This window comes from Eurosta solidaginis, chromosome 5 (genome assembly GCF_040869045.1).
Source record: "Eurosta solidaginis isolate ZX-2024a chromosome 5, ASM4086904v1, whole genome shotgun sequence".
NCBI lineage: Eukaryota > Metazoa > Arthropoda > Insecta > Diptera > Tephritidae > Eurosta > Eurosta solidaginis.
The window spans coordinates 102,713,351-102,732,151 of NC_090323.1; the positions used below are offsets into that span (position 1 = coordinate 102,713,351).

Genomic DNA, 18,801 nt, shown 5'->3' on the forward strand with positions numbered 1-18,801 from the left:
GGCGTCCACCTGTGGAACTAAGCATCACTCCCTTTTAAAATACTCATTAACACCTTTCTTTTGATACCAATATTGTACAAACAAATTCTAGGGTCACACCTGGTCCACCTTTGTGGCGATATCTCGAAACGGCGTCTACCTGTGGAACTAAGGATTACTCCCTTTTAAAATTCTCATTAACACCCTTCATTTGATACCCATATCGTACAAACGCATTCTAGAGTCACCCCTGGTCCACCTTTATGGCGATATCTCGAAACGGCGTCCACCTATGGAACTAAGGATTACTCCCTTTTAAAATACTCATTAACATCTTTCGTTTGATACCCATATTGTACAAACACATTCTAGAGTCACCCCTGGTTCACCTTTGTGGCGATATTTCGAAACGGCGTCCACCTATAGAACTAAGGCCCACTCCCTTTTAAAATACTCATTAACACCTTTCGTTTGATGCCCATATTGTACAAACATATTCTAGGGTCACCCCTGGTCCACCTTTATGGCGATATCTCGAAACGGCGTCCACCTATGGAACTAAGGATTACTCCCTTTTAAAATACTCATTAACACCTTTCTTTTGATACCCATATTGTACAAACAAATTCTAGGGTCACCCCTGGTCCACCTTTATGGCGATATCTCGAAACGGCGTCCACCTATGGAACTAAGGATTACTCCCTGTTAAAATACTTATTAACACCTTTCTTTTGATACCCATATTGCACAAACGAATTCTAGAGTCACCCCTGGCCCACCTTTATGGCGATATCTCGAAACATTCCAGGGTTTCCCTCGGTTCATTTTCCTACATGGTTATTTTCCCTTATGTTGTCACCATAGCTCTCAACTGAGTATGTAATGTTCGGTTACACCCGAACTTAACCTTCCTTACTTGTTTTAATGGACGTTGTGGCAATGCGCTGACCCTGAATTGGCTCAATGAAATACGAGTAATCCTGTTTACGCAAAACATTTATTTAAACGTTTATGCATTTATATTTATTTAGTTTTCTGTTTTTCTGAGTGCCGAGTCGTTGATGGGCAGCGGTTTATCAAGCGTCGAGATCTAAAACATCATCAGCTGAGCGTAATACTTAAATTAATAAAACAGGAACAAATTATTATACATTAATTGTTAAGAGAGGTAAGAACAGTACTTTTTATAGAAAAAAGGAAGTCCGAGCTATGAAATGAGTTTGTGTGGGAGTTATAATCTTGGCACAAACACCGGAAAGACTGGTTCCGATCGAAGTTAGTTCTACATTGTTTCAGAAGCAGTTTGACGTGTCTCGTAGTTCGAGAGGAAACACAACAGTTTACTTCGCTCAGAAAGAATAGTTTTTTCATAAATATTACATCAAATATTTCCCTTCGACTAACAAGAGTTGGAAGATTGATAAGCTTCAATCGATTAGTGTAAGGTGGAAGATTATTTAAGGAGTCCCATTGAAATTTTTTAAATGCAAATAGTAAAAATTGTTTTTGGATTGGTTCGAGCCTGACTGCAGTTAAATTCTTTTGATCACCTTTTAACAAATGCAAAAACTCCATTGGCTTCATTGACTGTAGCATTAACATGAAGTTTGAAACTAAGTTTCAATCATGACTTCCAAGTCAATAAAATTATTTACAATCTCTAGGCTAAGTTGTTAATTGTATATGAAGCTTGTAGCAAATTTCTCTGAGAAAAACACTTGAATTTATATTTTTAAGATTGAGAGGCATACAATTCACATTGCACCAGGTAACCAAGTGGTTTAAATCCGTTTGAAGCAAGGAATGTTCCTCAACCGGCGCATATGAAAAGTTGTACACCCTCAGCATACAGCAAGATTTTGAATACTTTATTGTACTGGATATATCGTTTATGAACAACAAAAATAGAATCGGACTAAGGCTGCCTTGAGGAATACCAGAAGAAACTTTGATGACCTCAGAAAGTGTATTTGTAGAGATTACTTTTTGCGTACAATTAAAGAGATATGAAGAAATCCAAAATGTAAGGCCTGGTTGAAAACCAAGCTGACAGAGCTTATAAAAAATTTATAAGCATAACTAATACCTACACTACTCTATGGTTGTGAGATTTACTCAAATTGTGACTATGTGTGCAAGAACAAAATAAATGTTGTTTACAACAGCATTGCTAGATATGTTTATGGATTGAAAATACTTGATCACGTATCACATCATGCTGAAAGGTTGCTAAACAATTCTTTCGAAAATCTCTTAAAAGTCAAAACACTGTCCTTCCCCCATAAATTGATAAACACGAACGAACCTGATTATCTGTATCGTAAGCTTATTTTTCTACAATCATCAAGATCGGTGCTTCTTCTTACGCACATTAGACACCGCACGCTAACCTCTGAACGCCAATTCTTTGTTACTGTAATACGTCTTTGGAACTCCCTACCTACAAGTCTCTGACTCTTTAAGTAATTCTCTGCACTTCAAAAAAGAACTAACGCCATTTTTTAACGAATCTTAAACTGGATCTCAACTTGTTGTTGTTAAAATGTTCATTTCTAACTCCCTTTTCCTTTCTCTGTGTCTTCTTTCTTTATTTTTAAATACTATCTATCTATAATCAGCCAAACGTTATCATCACTACTGCTGTCTTTCAATATTTATTAATTACTTTTCTTTAGTTTTAAGATTGATATCGAAAAATACATAAATATTTAATTATTATCTGTTATATTTAATTTAATTTATTATTATAAATGTTCAATTTTTAGAGCTCATGCTATTCATGGCTAGCACTGTTAAATAATTTGTCAAAATTGTTGCGCTAGGAACAATTTTCAAATAAAATACAATACAATACAATGTGGTTCTTTGTCGAATGCTTTATTGAAATCGGTGTAAATTACATCGGTGTGAAGATTTTCTGTAAAACCATTAGAAATGTTAGTGGTAAATTCCAGTAAATTGGTGAAAGTTGATTTGTCCTTACAAAACCTATAATGCGAACTTGCAATTATGGGGGAAACAGATAACGTTAAGTCATGGGTAACAATAGCTTCAATTAACTTTGAGATAGCGGAGCACTTTGCTATGCCTCGATAGTTTTCTATGAAGCAGAATAAGGAAACATTCCTTCAACATTGTTGGGAAAACGCCATATATTAAACGCCATAAATTAAAGAAATATGTTAGCGGCTGATAGATGTGTGCCGCATAATTTTTTAGAAAGTGTGTCGGGATCCTGTCAGAGCCGTAGGTATATGATTCTTTTTCGGTTTTTAAATAATATAATACATCCTCTGAAGACATAAATGGGGTACTGATTGAATTACATGAATCAAGATGGTATGGGTATTATTACGCGAAACGTTGGCTTCCATAGCGTAATTTGAGAATTTTTATTTTCTAAGATTTCCAAATCTTTAGTGAATAATTTTTGGATTGAGTCAGTATGTACATAAACCCGCTAAGTAATCGGAAAGCCTTAGCATTGAATTAACAGTCTTAAGCATGGAAATGAGATGCATATACCAGATAGTTCAGAGGATGGCGGGAAGTAACAGGGAGCAAAATAAATATGGTTATTTTCTAGCTGAGTACGTATGCACAAGAACTCAGTTGTGTCGATGGCGGGTACGCTAATCTCTTCAGATGGTATTAAAGAATGTACAGCAACCAGAATTCCACCCCTTTTTAAGCGGTTTTATTTAGCTTGAGTTGACAGGCTGCACGGCCGCAAGCACGGCCGCACGGCCGTTGTGAACGAATCTTGTAATTGAAATTTAAGTAACTTCCCGATAAGCTACAAGCTTGAAACTTGGAATATAGTTCAGAACCCGATGAAAATGCAATAATAAGAAAAATATTGCCGCTAGGTGGCGCAAGGATCGAGATATTCGCAAAATTCGCATTTGTGGTCCGATTTGGCTCATATTTGGAACACATACCAGAACTACTCGAAGACGATTTGCGTGATGAAACCGGTAACGTGGTCGTCGCTGGAGATTTCAATGCTAGGGCTGTTGAGTGGGGAATTCTCCAGACTAACTCCAGAGGAAGGCTAGTGCTAGAAATGGCTGCCCGACTTGGATTGGTCATTCTGAATACCGGCACGACCCCGACATATCGGCGACCAGGCTTTGGACACTCTATTCCTGATATTACATTAGTAACGGAAAACCTGCTGCCAAAGGCGGCTGGATGGAGGGTGATGGAGGATCTCACGGGTAGTGACCATAACTACATCACCTTCCATCTTAATGACTCAGGGCAAAGTGGGACAGGGAGACCGCCCCGTATGAAAACAAAATGGGACGTCTCTAAGGTTGACGCTGCAAAGTTCTCCGCTGTTGTACAAGCGAGCGCACGACAGATAGTAGACAGTGCCGAAGCGGCGAACGCTACGGTAGAAGCCACCATGCGTTGCCCGAACCACGCATGCAAGACCTCAATGCCACGAAGAGGGGCTAGGAGAGGTAAAAAACAAGTGCACTGGTGGAGTAGCGAAAACGCCGAATTACGCAGGGTATGCCACAGAAAGCGAAGGCTGGGAACCCACGCACGCAGCAGGCCAGACGCGCTAGAGCATGCGGAAGCATACAAAAGAGCAAAAAAGGTTCTCCGTGCCGCCATAAAACAAAGCAAACTTGATAGCTGGAAAAAGCTTTACAAAGAAGTTAATCGTGATCCTTGGGGACAAGGTTATAAAATAGTAATGGGGAAATTTCGCCCACCGAACCAAACGATGGATGAGGGAAAGATGCGAAGTATAGTAGATGCTCTGTTCCTCACTCGCACAAGCAGAGAGTGTGACCACGTCACCCACGAAGGCCACGACGTGCAGCCGTTCAGTGAAGGTGAGCTAAAAGCGGCCCTACACAGAATGAAGCCCGGTAAAGCGCAGGGACTGGATGGGATACCAGCTGAAGCAATAAGACTGGCTGCTAAGAGCAGTGTTGTACATGTTTAACAAATGCCTGGAAGCCAGGATCTTTCCTACAAGGTGGAAGACAGCGCACCTCGTGCTAATCCCGAAAGGCAAGGCAGACCCGAACTCCTCGTCGTCTTTTCGACCATTATGCATGCTCGACACGGCCGGGAAAATGATGGAAAGCCTCCTTAAACAACGGCTAATAGCAGCCATTGAAGATGGAGGTGGTCTATCCCATCGGCAGCATGGGTTCCGGAAAGGCCACTCCACAATAGATGCCATAGCCGAGGTTATAAATGCGGTAAGGAAAGCCGAAACCGCGTGCCACCAAGCCAGCCGGTTTTCTTACTGGTCACGCTGGACGTGAAACATGCCTTCAATTCCGTCAGGTGGGACGACATGCTCGATGCGCTGAAACACTCTTTCAAGGTACCTTCTTATCTACTAGCTATATTAAGGGACTACCTAAAAGATCGCTGGCTCACGTACGAAACAAATCAAGGTCAGAGAAAGGTGAGGATAAGAGGCGGAGCAGCCCAGGGATCGGTGTTATGTCCCGACCTCTGGAATGCTTCGTATGACAGCCTCCTTAATTTGCACATGCCAGAAAGTGCTTTACGGCAGCCACGTCGCTTTTGCAGACGACGTGGCTGCCGTAATTACAGCACGGAACTGCGAGCTGACGCAGCTTAAATTAAACCAAGTAATGCGCAGTGTAAATAGATGGATGAGTGACAATGGACTTCAGCTCGCGACAGCGAAAACTGAGATCGTAGTCCTCACGAAGAGACGAATTCCCACCATTATGAATATGATGGTTGGAGAACAACAAGTACAAACACGCAGCTCCACGAAATACCTTGGGGTGAGGCTAGATAGCAAACTAACCTTCCCGCAACACTTTCAAGGAGCCTGTGAGAAAACTGCACAGACCATAGGATACTTAAGTCGATTAATGGCAAACACAGGCGGGCCAAGGCCATGTATAAGAAAGCTGCTTGCTTCCGCTTCGGATTCTATACTCTTGTACGGTGCAGAAATTTGGGCGGATGCGATGAAATTCCGAAAGTATCGAGCAGCTATTACTTCTGTCTAACGGAGAGGGGCGCCACGAATTGCCTCAGCTTACCGCACGGTATCCGCAGACGCAGTTCTTGTTATTGCGGAAACCATACCAATACATCTTCTCGCTGAGGAGAGGAAATCAATTTACCACCTCCGAGAAGAAGTACGTAGAGATGTTGCTGCCGCGCAGGCGCGAAAAGATTTTATCCGACGCTGGCAACAGCAATGGAGCTGCAGTACTGCAGGCAAGTGGACCAGGGAACTGATTCCCGAGCTGGAGCCATGGTTAGAACGGCCACATGGAGAGGTCGACTTCTACCTGACACAGTTTTTAAGTGGCCACGGCTACTTCCGGGAATACCTCCACAGGATGGGCAAGGTTGAAAATCCAAATTGCTTATACTGTGGGCTCATAGACGACGTACGCCACACCTTTTTCGAATGCGATCACTTCGCACAGCAACGAAGAAGAGTGGAAGTAACACTAGGCGACCTATCCCCGGGCAGTGTCATCCATAAAATGACCTGCGGAAATGACAGATGGGACATGGTCACCAGATATACAAGGAATATTCTCCTCGCTAAACGGCAAGATGGTTGCTTAGTCCAATAACGTGAGAGTAGCCAAAGAGCTCACGTAGCGCGCTTCCGTACCCGAAGTTATGCTAAACGCGGTCCCAGGTTAGGTTTTAGTGGGTAGCCCATGAAGAAAAAGAAAGGGAGTCCTACACTCGGAGAGGCTCGCTGCTACAGAGAGTTGAACCGAGGCTTAACAACCCGGTTAGTGCATGAAAATAATGCAAACTTCGATATTTTAAAAGGAGCGACTACCAATAACTTCTCTCAGTGAGAAATATGATTTAATTTTATTCTTTCGCATTTTCATTATTGCTATTAATGCTATTTTCTTAACAGGGGTTTTAAAAGTGAATAGAGAAATTATTCTAGTACAGACGTATATTTTTTAATTTTCGGAAATTTCGGAGTTGGTTCAACCCTGAATACGCGCCTGAGAATGAGTGTTAAAATCATGACACAAACACCGAAAAGGATCATTTAATTCGAAATTAGTTCTGCACTACCTCAAAAGAAGAGGTTTGTAATATGTTGACGCTCGTGATGGGGCGTTCAAGCTTCCTTCATTCAAAAGAAAGAGGCTAGAAATTAGCCCATTCAGTAGTTTGCGAGAGTTGGAAGATTGACAAGCTTTAACCGACTAGTATAAGGGAAGATTATACGCAGAGTCCCAATGCCAGCAAACACAGTTTCTAACGTTAGATAAATATTGTAATTTTACATTACAATTCTAATGTAGTTCTCTAATGCATTTCGAGTCGAAAACTAGGTTAGAGAACTAGGTTAGAATTCGGCTGTGAAACGATTCGAATAAAGCTGGAAATGCGATGTTATGATTATTCTCACAGTTATCAATTATTTGCAAGACTTTCACTCATCCTTAGTGTTATACAAACAGAATAAAAATAGTGAAAAGTTGTGTGGAAATATTATAAGTTGCGAAATAAGTTTTTTTTATTTATATAGTAAATACTAGTAAGTGAAAATTAATCAAAAAAAGTTAAAAAAGGAAAGCGAGCAGGTTATTGAAGTGCTATTTGAATGGCATGAAGAAAACGCTTCCTCATCCGTATCTCAAACCAAGGCCGAGCTCAATCTTTAAGTACGGTTTTAATTTATTATAATAGAAAAAGCCTTTGAAATATGTTAATACATAAGCTTATAACCAACTAAAAGTATTTGATATAATGAAACAATGGAAATTTCGCTGATTTTAAATAATTGAACTTAATTACGCATCACTTCAAAATTCTCATTAGAAACTCATTATAAATTGATGTTAGAATTCGATTAGAATTCTTACCCTATTCTCGAGAACGAACTCTCTTTTTGTCGAGAATGCTATAATTCGCGACAGTTTCGCAAATCGTCCTCTAACCTTCTACCTTAGAGAAATACATTAGAATTCGATTCGTCTTCTAATCGTTTTCTAACCTAAATGTTTGTTGGGAATGAAAACTCCTTAAAGAGAAAAGTAAAAATTGCTTCTGTATTGACTCAAGCCTATCTGCATGAACTTGATATCGTGGATTCCAGACTATTGATCCGCATTCTAATATCGTTCTAACTAATGTGGCGGCCACCGTGATGTAATGGTAGCGTGCTCCGCCTATCACACCGTATGCCCTGGGTTCGCACCCCGGGCAAAGCACCATCAAAATTTTAGAAATAAGTTTTTTCAATTCGAAGAAAATTTTTCTAAGCGGGGTCGCCCCTCGGCAGTGTTTGGCAGGCGCTCCGGGTGTATTTCTGCCATGAAAAGCTCTCAGTGAAAACTCATCTGCCTTGCAGATGCCGTTCGGAGTCGGCATAAAACATGTAGGTCCCGTCCGGCCAATTTGTAGGGAAAATCAAGAGGAGCACGACCTTAGATCTCTTCGGAGGTTATCGCGCCTTACATTTATTATTTTTTTTTTGTTTTTTAATGTTGTAAAAAGGGCTTTGGTTACATATGGGTCACTAAATTCTTTGGACCACCGTTTCACGAATGAAAGAACACCTCTAGCCTTATTGACAGTACCATTAATATGAAGGCTGAAACTAAGTTTAGTATCTATCGTCACTCCCAAGTCCACAAAATAGTTTACTGATAGAAGACAAAAATTATCAATTACGTAAGAGGCTACTGGCAAAGATCTTCGAGAGAGGCACATGAATTTGCATTTATTGAGGTTCAGCGGCATTGAATTCACGTTTCACCAAGTAACTAGGCAGTTTAAATCCGCTTGAAGCATAAGACTTAAAAAGTTTTACATCATCGGCATACATTAAGATTTTGGAATATTTTATAGTGGTACAGATATCATTAATAAACAGCAAGAACAGAATTGATGCTAGAGGGAACATCGATTATATTTGAAAGAGTATTTTTAAAAATAACTTTTGTGTTCGACCGCAGAGACACGATGAGATCCACTTGGTGAAACCAGGTTGGAAGCCAAGCCGATCCAGCTTGTAGATAAGTAAGGAGTGGGATACTTTGTCAAATGCTTTACTGAAATCAGTATAAATAACATCAGTGTGAAGATTTTCCCTAAATCCACTAGAAACATGAGTTGTGCATTCAAGTAGATTAGTAATGGTAGATTTGCCTTTACAGAATCCCTGTTTCGGTTCTGCAATCAAAGTAGAAATGGAAAAAGTTAACTGATTGGTAACTATAGCTTCAAACAACTTTGGGATGGCCGACAACTTTGCAATTCCTCGATAGTTTTCTACACACGACTTACTGTCACTTTTGTGGAGGGGTATGAGAAAAGATTCCTTCCAAGCAGAAGGAGAGACTCCACGTTTTAGGGACATATTGAATAAATCAGTTAGGGGCTGATAAATGTGTTCAGCGCATTTTTAAAGAAAGGAAGTGGGAATTAAATCAGGACCGTAGTTGTAAGATTCCCTCAAAGACGTTAAATATGAAAAAACTTCATGAGGAGATATTGCTACAATATTAATTGTGTTAAGTGAGTTAAGTTGAAATAGATATGCATTTGAAAAAGAGTTAAGTTCAGCGGAATAGTTGGACTTGAAAAATTGTGCAAAGAAATTAGCAACATCTTAATAGTCGCTAGACAAATATTCCTGGTATTTTAAAACAGACGGAAACCCTTTAACCATACGTTTAGAGTTCATGAAATCATAGAAGGCTTTCATTTTGCAAGTTATTTTCCTTTTCATCTTGCAGATGTATGCATTATAGCACTTTTTGTTTAATTCAAAATATTTATGACGCAAAATAGAGTATTGCAAGTAAGCGGAGTGAGAGCCCGACCTTTTAAGTAATTTGAAGAAGCGCGATTTTCTGTTTTTTAAGGACCTCAGCTCTTTAGTGAACCATATTTAGACTGGTTCGGTAGACACACGTTTTCGCTTAGGTACGTGTTTTTTCCAAAATACCGTAAATGATGATATAAAAATCAGAAACATTTTGGTCAATATCTACACCGCATTTGGGCCAAGCCACTGTAGATAAAGTTAGCTAAAATTAGCCTTCGCACAGCCAAATCTGAAACTAGAGTCGTATTTAGAAACAGCGATACTCAGAGAATTTGTTTCAAATTCGTATGCTATTTCCAGGGAAGAATGGTAAAGGTCTTCAGGTACAGTTAGAGGTTCACCCCGGCTAAGAGTACATTTTGATGTATCGTCAACAAATACCAAATTAAGGGTCCTCCCGAGCATATTAGGAATTATATTTATCTGTTTGAGGCAAAGTTCAAGCATTTCGGATAAAAATTCGTTGTTGGACAGTTTTGAAGAAGCAGGTACAAAATCCTAGTCAGATATGGTCCATAATATATGCGGGAGATTAAAGTCACCCAGGACTATCATCGAATCAATGGGCTTCAACATTGAATTAACAATTTTCAGCAGGGAAATATAATCCATATACACAGAAGGATCAGAAGGAGCTTGATTCTAATGCATTTGAATTCTGTAGAATCGATAACGGGTAAATTAAGCTCAGCTCAGAAGAATGTACCGCAGGCAAAACTCCACCACCAATTCTGTTCAAGCGGTCATTTCTGTATATTTGGTAATCATGGCAAAGAATCTCTGAGTTAAATTCATGAGGTTTTAGCCAAGTTAAAGCTATAATGATGTAATTGCAATTAAACGATTTAAAATACAATTCTGTTAGTTTAGTGTTTAAACCTCTAACATTTTGATAAAACAAATTAAGGGCCGATTTAGCATTCAGTTTTGTAATGCAATATTGTTATGAGGAAGTGTAGCGAGATTTAGGGTATTAGTGTTACGCCTACGCTCGAATTCCCTCACAAAAGCATCAGGCCGCCAAAAAGAATTATATAGTTTCAAAATGCTGTACGGATACATCAATTCAAAAAGACGAAATATCTCGAGGATAGTTAAAACTGAATTTTCGAACTGTCAGTTTTTAAATTTAAGTTTAGCGAAGATGTACGACTTTGGGTCCTCTTCTGTAGAGTCTTTGTCAAATCTTGACACAAAAATTGATTTTTTAATAGGGACAACAATAAGATTACTAGCCGGGGTTCGGATTCCGCAGAAGGGTTTTGTGGATCCTGATTACTTTTTGTAGACGATTTTTTAGATTTTGTTAATGGATGAAGATGGCTGAGCTGTTAAGGGGCTTGGGGATGCCAGATTTATTAATCCGATAGTTGGGGGTGAAATAACTACGGGTGCAGGTACTTCAGCAACGACATCAAGTGTCGGGGTACTAGAGGGAACACTGGTAGGATTACAGTTGCTTTGAGGAATGTTGACGTTTGTTACGTCATTCGGGTATTTAAAAGACTTAAACAAGTTTTCATATTGTATGAATTTTTTGGACAGTGCGGCTATCTCTCTACCTATTTCAGAGAACCCATCGCCAGCCTGCTTGAAAACTTTGAAAAGGTCAATCTCAGTTGGTCTACATTTCAAACAGGCCCAACGAACTCCCTAATCACTATCGTTGAGTGCGTCAACAGTTCTTGCTGACAAACCGGCATACTTCATAAGGGTGAGCCCATCGCAAAGCCAGCATGACACGAAGGGATGGGATTCACTTTTTATCAAACAGTTTGCATATAGGCAAGACATTTTAATATAAATAAAGAGGTGAAAAAAAAAAGAAATTTGTAAAATAGCGAGAGAAAATTGATTAATTTAAAATTAATTGGAAACAAGTAAGGAAGGGTAAGTTCGGGTGTAACCGAACATTACATACTCAGTAGGAAAATGAACCTAGGGTAACCCTGGAATGTGTTTGTATGACATGTGTGGCAAATGGAAGGTATTAAAGAGCATTTTAAGGGGGAGTGGGCCATAGTTCTATAGGTGGACGCCATTTAGGGATACCGCCATAAAGGTGGAACAGGGCTGACTCTAGAATTTGTTTGTACGATATGGGTATCAAACGAAAGGTGTTAATGAGTATTTTAAAAGGGAATGGGCCTTAGTTCTATAGGTGGACGCCTTTTCGAGATATCGGCATAAAGGTGGACCAGGGGTGCCTCTAGAATTTGTTTGTACGATATGGGTATCAAATGAAAGGTGTTAATGAGTATTTTAAAAGGGAGTGGACCTTAGTTCTATGGGTGGACACCTTTTCGAGATATCGCCATAAATGTGGACCAGGGGTGACTCTATAATGTGTTTGTACGATATGGGTATCAAATTAAAGGTACTAATGAGGGTTTTAAAAGGGAGTGGTAGTAGTTGTATATGTGAAGGCGTTTTCGAGATATCGACCAAAATGTGGACCAGGGTGACCCAGAACATCATCTGTCGGGTACCGCTAATTTATTTATATATGTAATACCACGAACAGTATTCCTGCCAAGATTCTAAGGGTTTTTGATTTCGCTCTGCAGAACTTTTTTATTTTCTTCTACTTAATATGGTAGGTGTCACACCCATTTTACAGTTTTTTTCTAAAGTTATATTTTGCGTCAATAAACTAATACAATTACCATGTTTTATCCCTTTTTTCGTATTTGGTATATGATTATGGCATTTTTTTAATTTTTCGTAATTTTCACCAATACAAAACTGGGCATGGCTTCAACCTATTTCGCCCATTTTCACAGAAAACAGTTACCGTCATAGAATCTAAGCCTCTACCAAATTTCACAAGGATTGGAAAATTTTTGTTCGACTTATGGCATTAAAAGTATACTAGACAAATTAAATGAAAAAGGGCGGAGCCACGCCCATTTTGAAATTTTCTTATATTTTTGTATTTTGTTGCATCATATCATTACTGGAGTTGAATGTTGACATAATTTGCTTATATACTGTAAAGATATTAACTTTTCTTTTAAAACTTGACTTAAAAAATGTTTTTTTTTTAAAGTGGGCGTGGTCGTTCTCCGATTTCGGTAATTTTTATTAGGCATACATATAGTAATAGAAGTAACGTTCCTTCCAAATTTCATCACGATATCTTCAACGACTGCCAAATTACAGCTTGCAAAACTTCTAAATTACCTTCTTTTAAAAGTGGGCGGTGCCACGCCCATTGTCCAAAATTTTACTAACTTTCTGTTCTGCGTCATAAGTTGAACTCATCTACCAAGTTTTATCGCTTTATCCGTCTTTGGTAATGAATTATCGCACTTTTTCGATTTTTCGAAACTTTCGATATCGAAAAAGTGGGCGTGGTTATAGTCCGATATCGTTCACTTTGAATAGCGATCTGAGATGAGTGCCCAGGAACCAACGTACCAAATTTCATCAAGATACCTCAAAATTTACGCAAGTTATCGTGTTAACGGACGGACGGAGGGACGGACGGACATGGCTCAATAAATTTTTTTTCGATACTGATGATTTTGATATATTGAAGTCTATATCTATCTCGATTCCTTTATACCTGTACAACCAACCGTTATCCAATCAAAGTTAATATACGCTGTGAGCTCTGCTCAACTGAGTATAAATAGCACCACGGGTTATAAGAAAAAATAAAAACAGTTTGAAAATATCTGTTAGATTGGGATATACTTTGATCAGTTTGAGATACACTGTGATAACACTGAACAACCGCGCAAACAGCTGTGACAATGAAGAAAGAAAAATTAAGTGTGCACGCAAAATGAAAAATTAAGCAATAAGGGTAATCCCCGCCTAATTCATACAAATAGACAATTCTTTGTAGTCCTATAAATAGAACAAAAGCAAAAACAATACCAGTTTCTTTGAAACCACCTTACCAACAAGCATAACTTTAACACATTATTACATACAAAGTATGTACTGTGTAAAAAGAATAAATATGCATAATCGAAACAGCTGTCACCTTGTCCGTCCTGATGTCACGTTGCTTAAATTTTTTCCAAATTATTAAATAAACAAGTAAGGAAGGTTAAGTTCGGGTGTAACCGAAAATTACATACTCAGTTGAGAGCTATGGTGACAACATAAGGGAAAATAACCATGTAGGAAAATGAACCGAGGGTAACCCTGGAATGTGTTTGTATGACATGTGTATCAAATGAAAAGTATTAAAGAGTATTTTATGAGGGAGTGGGCCATAGTTCTATAGGTGGACGCCATTTAGGGATATCGCCATAAAGGTGGATGAGGATTGACTCTATAATTTGTTTGTACGATATGGGTATCAAATGAAAGGTGTTAATGAGTATTTTAAAAGGGAGTGATCCTTAGTTCCATAGGTGGACGCCGTTTCGAGATATCGCCATAAAGGTGGACCAGGGGTGACCCTAGAATTTGTTTGTGCGATATGGGTATCAAATGAAAGGGGTTAATGATCATTTTAAAAGGGAGTGGGCCTTAGTTCTATAGGTGGACGCCTTTTCGAGATATCGCCATAAAGGTGGACCAGGGGTGACTCTAGAATGCGTTTGTACAATATGGGTATCAAACGAAAGGTGTTAATGAGTATTTCAAAAGGGCGTGGGTATCGCCAAAAAAATGGACCAGGGGTGACTCTAGAATGTGTTTGTACGATATGGGTATCAAATGAAAGGTGTTAATGAGTATTTTAAAAGGGCGTGGGGCTTAGTTCTATAGGTGGACGCCTTTTCGAGATATCGCCATAAAGGTGGGCCAGGGGTGACTCCAGAATGTGTTTGTACGATATGGGTATCACATTAAAGGTATTAATGAGGGTTTTAAAAGGGAGTGGGGGTAGTTGTATAGGTGGTCGCCTTTTCGAGATATCGGCATAAAGGCGGACCAGGGGTGACTCTAGAATGCGTTTGTACAATATGGGTATCAAACGAAAGGGGTTAATGAGTATTTTAAAAGAGAGTGGGCCTTAGTTCTATAGGTGGACGCCTTTTCGAGATATCGCCATAAAGGTGGGCCAGGGGTGAATCTAGAATGTGTTTGTGCGATATGGGTATCAAATTAAAGGTATTAATGAGGGTTTTAAAAGGAAGTGGGGGTAGTTGTATAGGTGGCTGCCGTTTCGAGATATCGCCATAAAAGTGGACCAGGGGTAACCCTATAATTTGTTTGTACGATATGGGTATCAAATGAAAGGGGTTAATGAGCGTTTTAAAAGCGAGTGGGCCTTAGTTTTATAGGTGGACGCCTTTACGAGATATCGCCATATAGGTGAACCAGGGGTGACTCTAGAATGCGTTTGTACAATATGGGTATCAAACGAAAGGTGTTAATGAGTATTTTAAAAGGGCGTGGGCCTTAGTTCTATCGTTGGACGCCTTTTCGAGATATCGCCATAAAGGTGGACCAGGGGTGACTCTAGACTTTGTTTGTACGAAAAGGGTATCAAATTAAAGGTATTAATGAGGCTTTTAAAAGGGAGTGGTGGTAGTTGTATATGTGAAGGCGTTTTCCAGATATCGACGAAAATGTGGACCAGGGTGACCCAGAACATCATCTGTTGGATACCGCTAATTTATTTATATATATAATACCACGAACAGTATTCCTGCCAAGATTTCAAGGGTTTTTTATTTCGCCCTGCAGAACTTGTTCATTTTATTCTACTTAATATGGAAGGTGTCACACCCATTTTACAAAGTTTTTTCTAAAGTTATATTTTGCGTCAATAAATCAAACCAATTACCATGTTTCATCCCTTTTTTCGTATTTGGTATAGAATTATGGCATTTTATTCATTTTTCGTAATTTTCGATATCGAAGAAGCGGGCGTGGTCATAGTCGGATTTCGGCCATTTTGTATACCAATACAAAGTGAGTTCAGATAGGTACGTGAACTGAGTTTAGTAAAGATATATCGATTTTTGCTCAAGTTATCGTGTTAACGGCCGAGCGGAAGGACAGACGGTCGACTGTGTATAAAAACTGGGCGTGGCTTCAACCGATTTCGCCCCTTTTCACAGAAATAAATCATCGTCCAGAGTCTAAGCCCCTACCAAATATCAAAAGGATTGGTAAATGTTTGTTCGACTTATAGCATTAAAAGTATCCTAGACAAATTAAATGAAATAGGGCGGAAGCACGCCCATTTTGAAATTTTTTCTATTTTTGCATTTTGTTGCACCATATCATTATTGGAGTTGAATGTTGACATAATTTACTTATATACTGTAAAGATATTAAGATTTTGTTAAAATTTGACTTAAAAAAATTTTTTTTTTAGAAGTGGGCGTGGTCGTTCTCCGATTTTGCTAATTTTTATTAAGCATACATATAGTAATAGGAGTAACGTTCCTGCCAAATTTCATCATGATATCTTCAACGACTGCCAAATTATAGCTTGCAAAAGCTTTAAATTACCTTCTTTTAAAAGTGGGCGGTGCCACGCCCATTGTCCAAAATTTTACTAATTTTCTATTCTGCGTCATAAGTTCAACGCGCCTACCAAGTTTCATCGCTTCATCCGTCTTTGGTAATGAATTATCGCACTTTTTCGGTTTTTCGAAATTTTCGATATCGAAAAAGTGGGCGTGGTTATAGTCCGATATTATTCATTTTAAATAGCGATCTGAGATGAGTGCTCAGGAACCTACATACCAAATTTTATCAAGATACCTCAAAATTTACTCAAGTTATCGTGTTAACGGACGGACGGACGGACGGACATGGCTCAATCAAATTTTTTTTCGATCCTGATGATTTTGATATATGGAAGTCTATATCTATCTCGATTCCTTTATATCTGTACAACCAACCGTTATCCAATCAAAGTTAATATACTCTGTGAGCTCTGCTCAACTGAGTATAAAAAAAAACAACCAGTTTCTTTAAAACCTGCCAACAACAAAAGAAGGCATGATTTGATATTATACGAACTATGTACTGTGCAAAAATGCAATATTCAAAGAAGGCAATTGGGATAAGTTTACAACAACTAAAGCATGACGTGGCTGAATGCGTTTGTAACAGTTCAACCATCGTAAGATTTGCGGGTTCAAATCCCACTCCCGGGAGAAAAGGCTTTATTGTCAAAAAATAAATGTGAAATTAAACTCTGAGGCCAGCAAGTTATTTTTTAGCTCAGAATTAATTTAAAATAATTGTGAAAAATGTATGAGTTTAACCACTCACGTCAGGTTAATTCTGAGTTAAAAAGTGAACTTGCCGTTCTGCAAGTGGGCCTCAGTTCCTTAAATATCATATGTGAACATGTGACAATTCTTCACAAACACAAATCCTTTAACTGAAGTTTATGTCGCAACGTGAACACAGTATAACTATGCAATCGTAATTTTCACATAAATTATATATGCATAACTGGAATATAATTCGCCTCACCTTGAGAGCACCTGCTTCAACCAATCGATCAGCAGCATGCACAATAGTACCACAGGTATCTGCCATATCGTCCACCAAGATAGCTATTTTTTCTTTTACGTCGCCAACTAGTACCATAGACGCCACCTCGTTCGCTTTTTTCCGTTCTTTATGAATAAGTGCAAATTCAACGTTCAATCGGTCTGCAATTGAAGTAACACTGAAAGAAATGTTAAGTTACGATTGTTGTACATTATATGTATGTATATCTAAAGGAAGTTGGGGTATTCTTGGGCACGGGGTACTTTTGGACAATGCACTCTACGTGCTAGACTGGAAAAAAATAGTGCAACACAACCCAATTTGAATCCTCACCTGCCCTGCCTGAATGCATCAAATACATGCAGTTCCTCGCGGAACATCATAAATTACGCACTACTTTATAATTTTGTTCTTGATAAGCTGTTTCCAATAGCTACTGTTAAAGTTTCAAAATCGAGATTCATGAACATTATGTCTGTTATATACAGGAAGTGTTCAAAAGTTTTGTATATTCTTTTTATCATGTCCTTTCTTAACTATATGTCACGTTTCAAGTTTGTGTTTGAAGTCAAGTGAAAATTGATCGCTAGATTTCCTCTTCCATGTGATTTTCAAATTACCTCAATCCATGCGCCGCTAAGGGAGCCTTTGTTAAAAGGAACTCTTCTTCCTTTGCCTTATAAATACCTTCAATATTTCAAACATCTAGTTTTCTAGGACGTTTGTTTTTTTTAATTAATAGCGGAATTGTTTCTTCATTTGTTGCATTATCACGTTCCACCGAACTAAGTGTGAGGTTTCAAGTTTATATTTCAATGTGAAGTTACACAAAAATCGATCGCAAGCATCAATATTTTATAAATATTGTAACGTATTTTGGGAAATTCCGCTTACTTGACACCTCCTGCTAACGTTCGAATCGCTAAACTGTTGAATAAATCATTCCAATATTCAGTATTGCAAACTGGTCTTTATTTAGATTACTTTGGGTGCAGTACTTCAAAATTATACTTCACAACCAATAGCGTGCTTAAGTCAGAACTGATTAGTTATTACTAGACGTTTCACCTTCTAGAATTGTTCTATCTCCTTCTTGGTAATTTAGTTATATGCGTGTGTATGTGTGAGTAAGAATTTCGCCTGATGACTACATGTGTGTCTGTGTGTGATATCTCTTCACTTCGAGCTGCTGGTTATGTACATAAGTTTGGCTGCTTACTGTATTTGTTGTTATTGATTATTTACTAACAGCATTGTGATGCTAATATTCATCACAATATCTTTAAATATCTCGATCGTCTGGGGCACCGATCGAGATATTTAAAGATATTTATAAAATCCATTTATAAAATATGGATGCTTCCGATCGATTCTTGAGTAACTTTACATTGAAATATAAACTTGAAACCTTATACTTATTTCGGTGGAACGTGATAGAGACAAATGGACAAAAAATTACGGACCAAATAAAGAATAAGTGGCACACCACGAGTTGACCGACCAAGCAGTGATGTTAAGAAAAAAATATTCAGACGAATAGAGGCCGTGTTAAACTCACG

General features: G+C 38.6%; 1 protein-coding gene across 7 annotated transcripts in view; it reads right to left on the minus strand.

Annotated features, from left to right (window-relative positions):
• The window catches only part of Prps (phosphoribosyl pyrophosphate synthetase), a 614,635-nt gene that overhangs the window by 69,751 nt on the left and 526,083 nt on the right, over positions 1-18,801 (minus strand). For all 7 annotated transcript variants that reach the window (XM_067756580.1, XM_067756577.1, XM_067756583.1 and 4 more), the window contains one exon: positions 17,222-17,420. In XM_067756580.1, the coding sequence (XP_067612681.1) occupies positions 17,222-17,420 (199 nt within the window). The remainder of the gene's footprint in view (positions 1-17,221; positions 17,421-18,801) is intronic.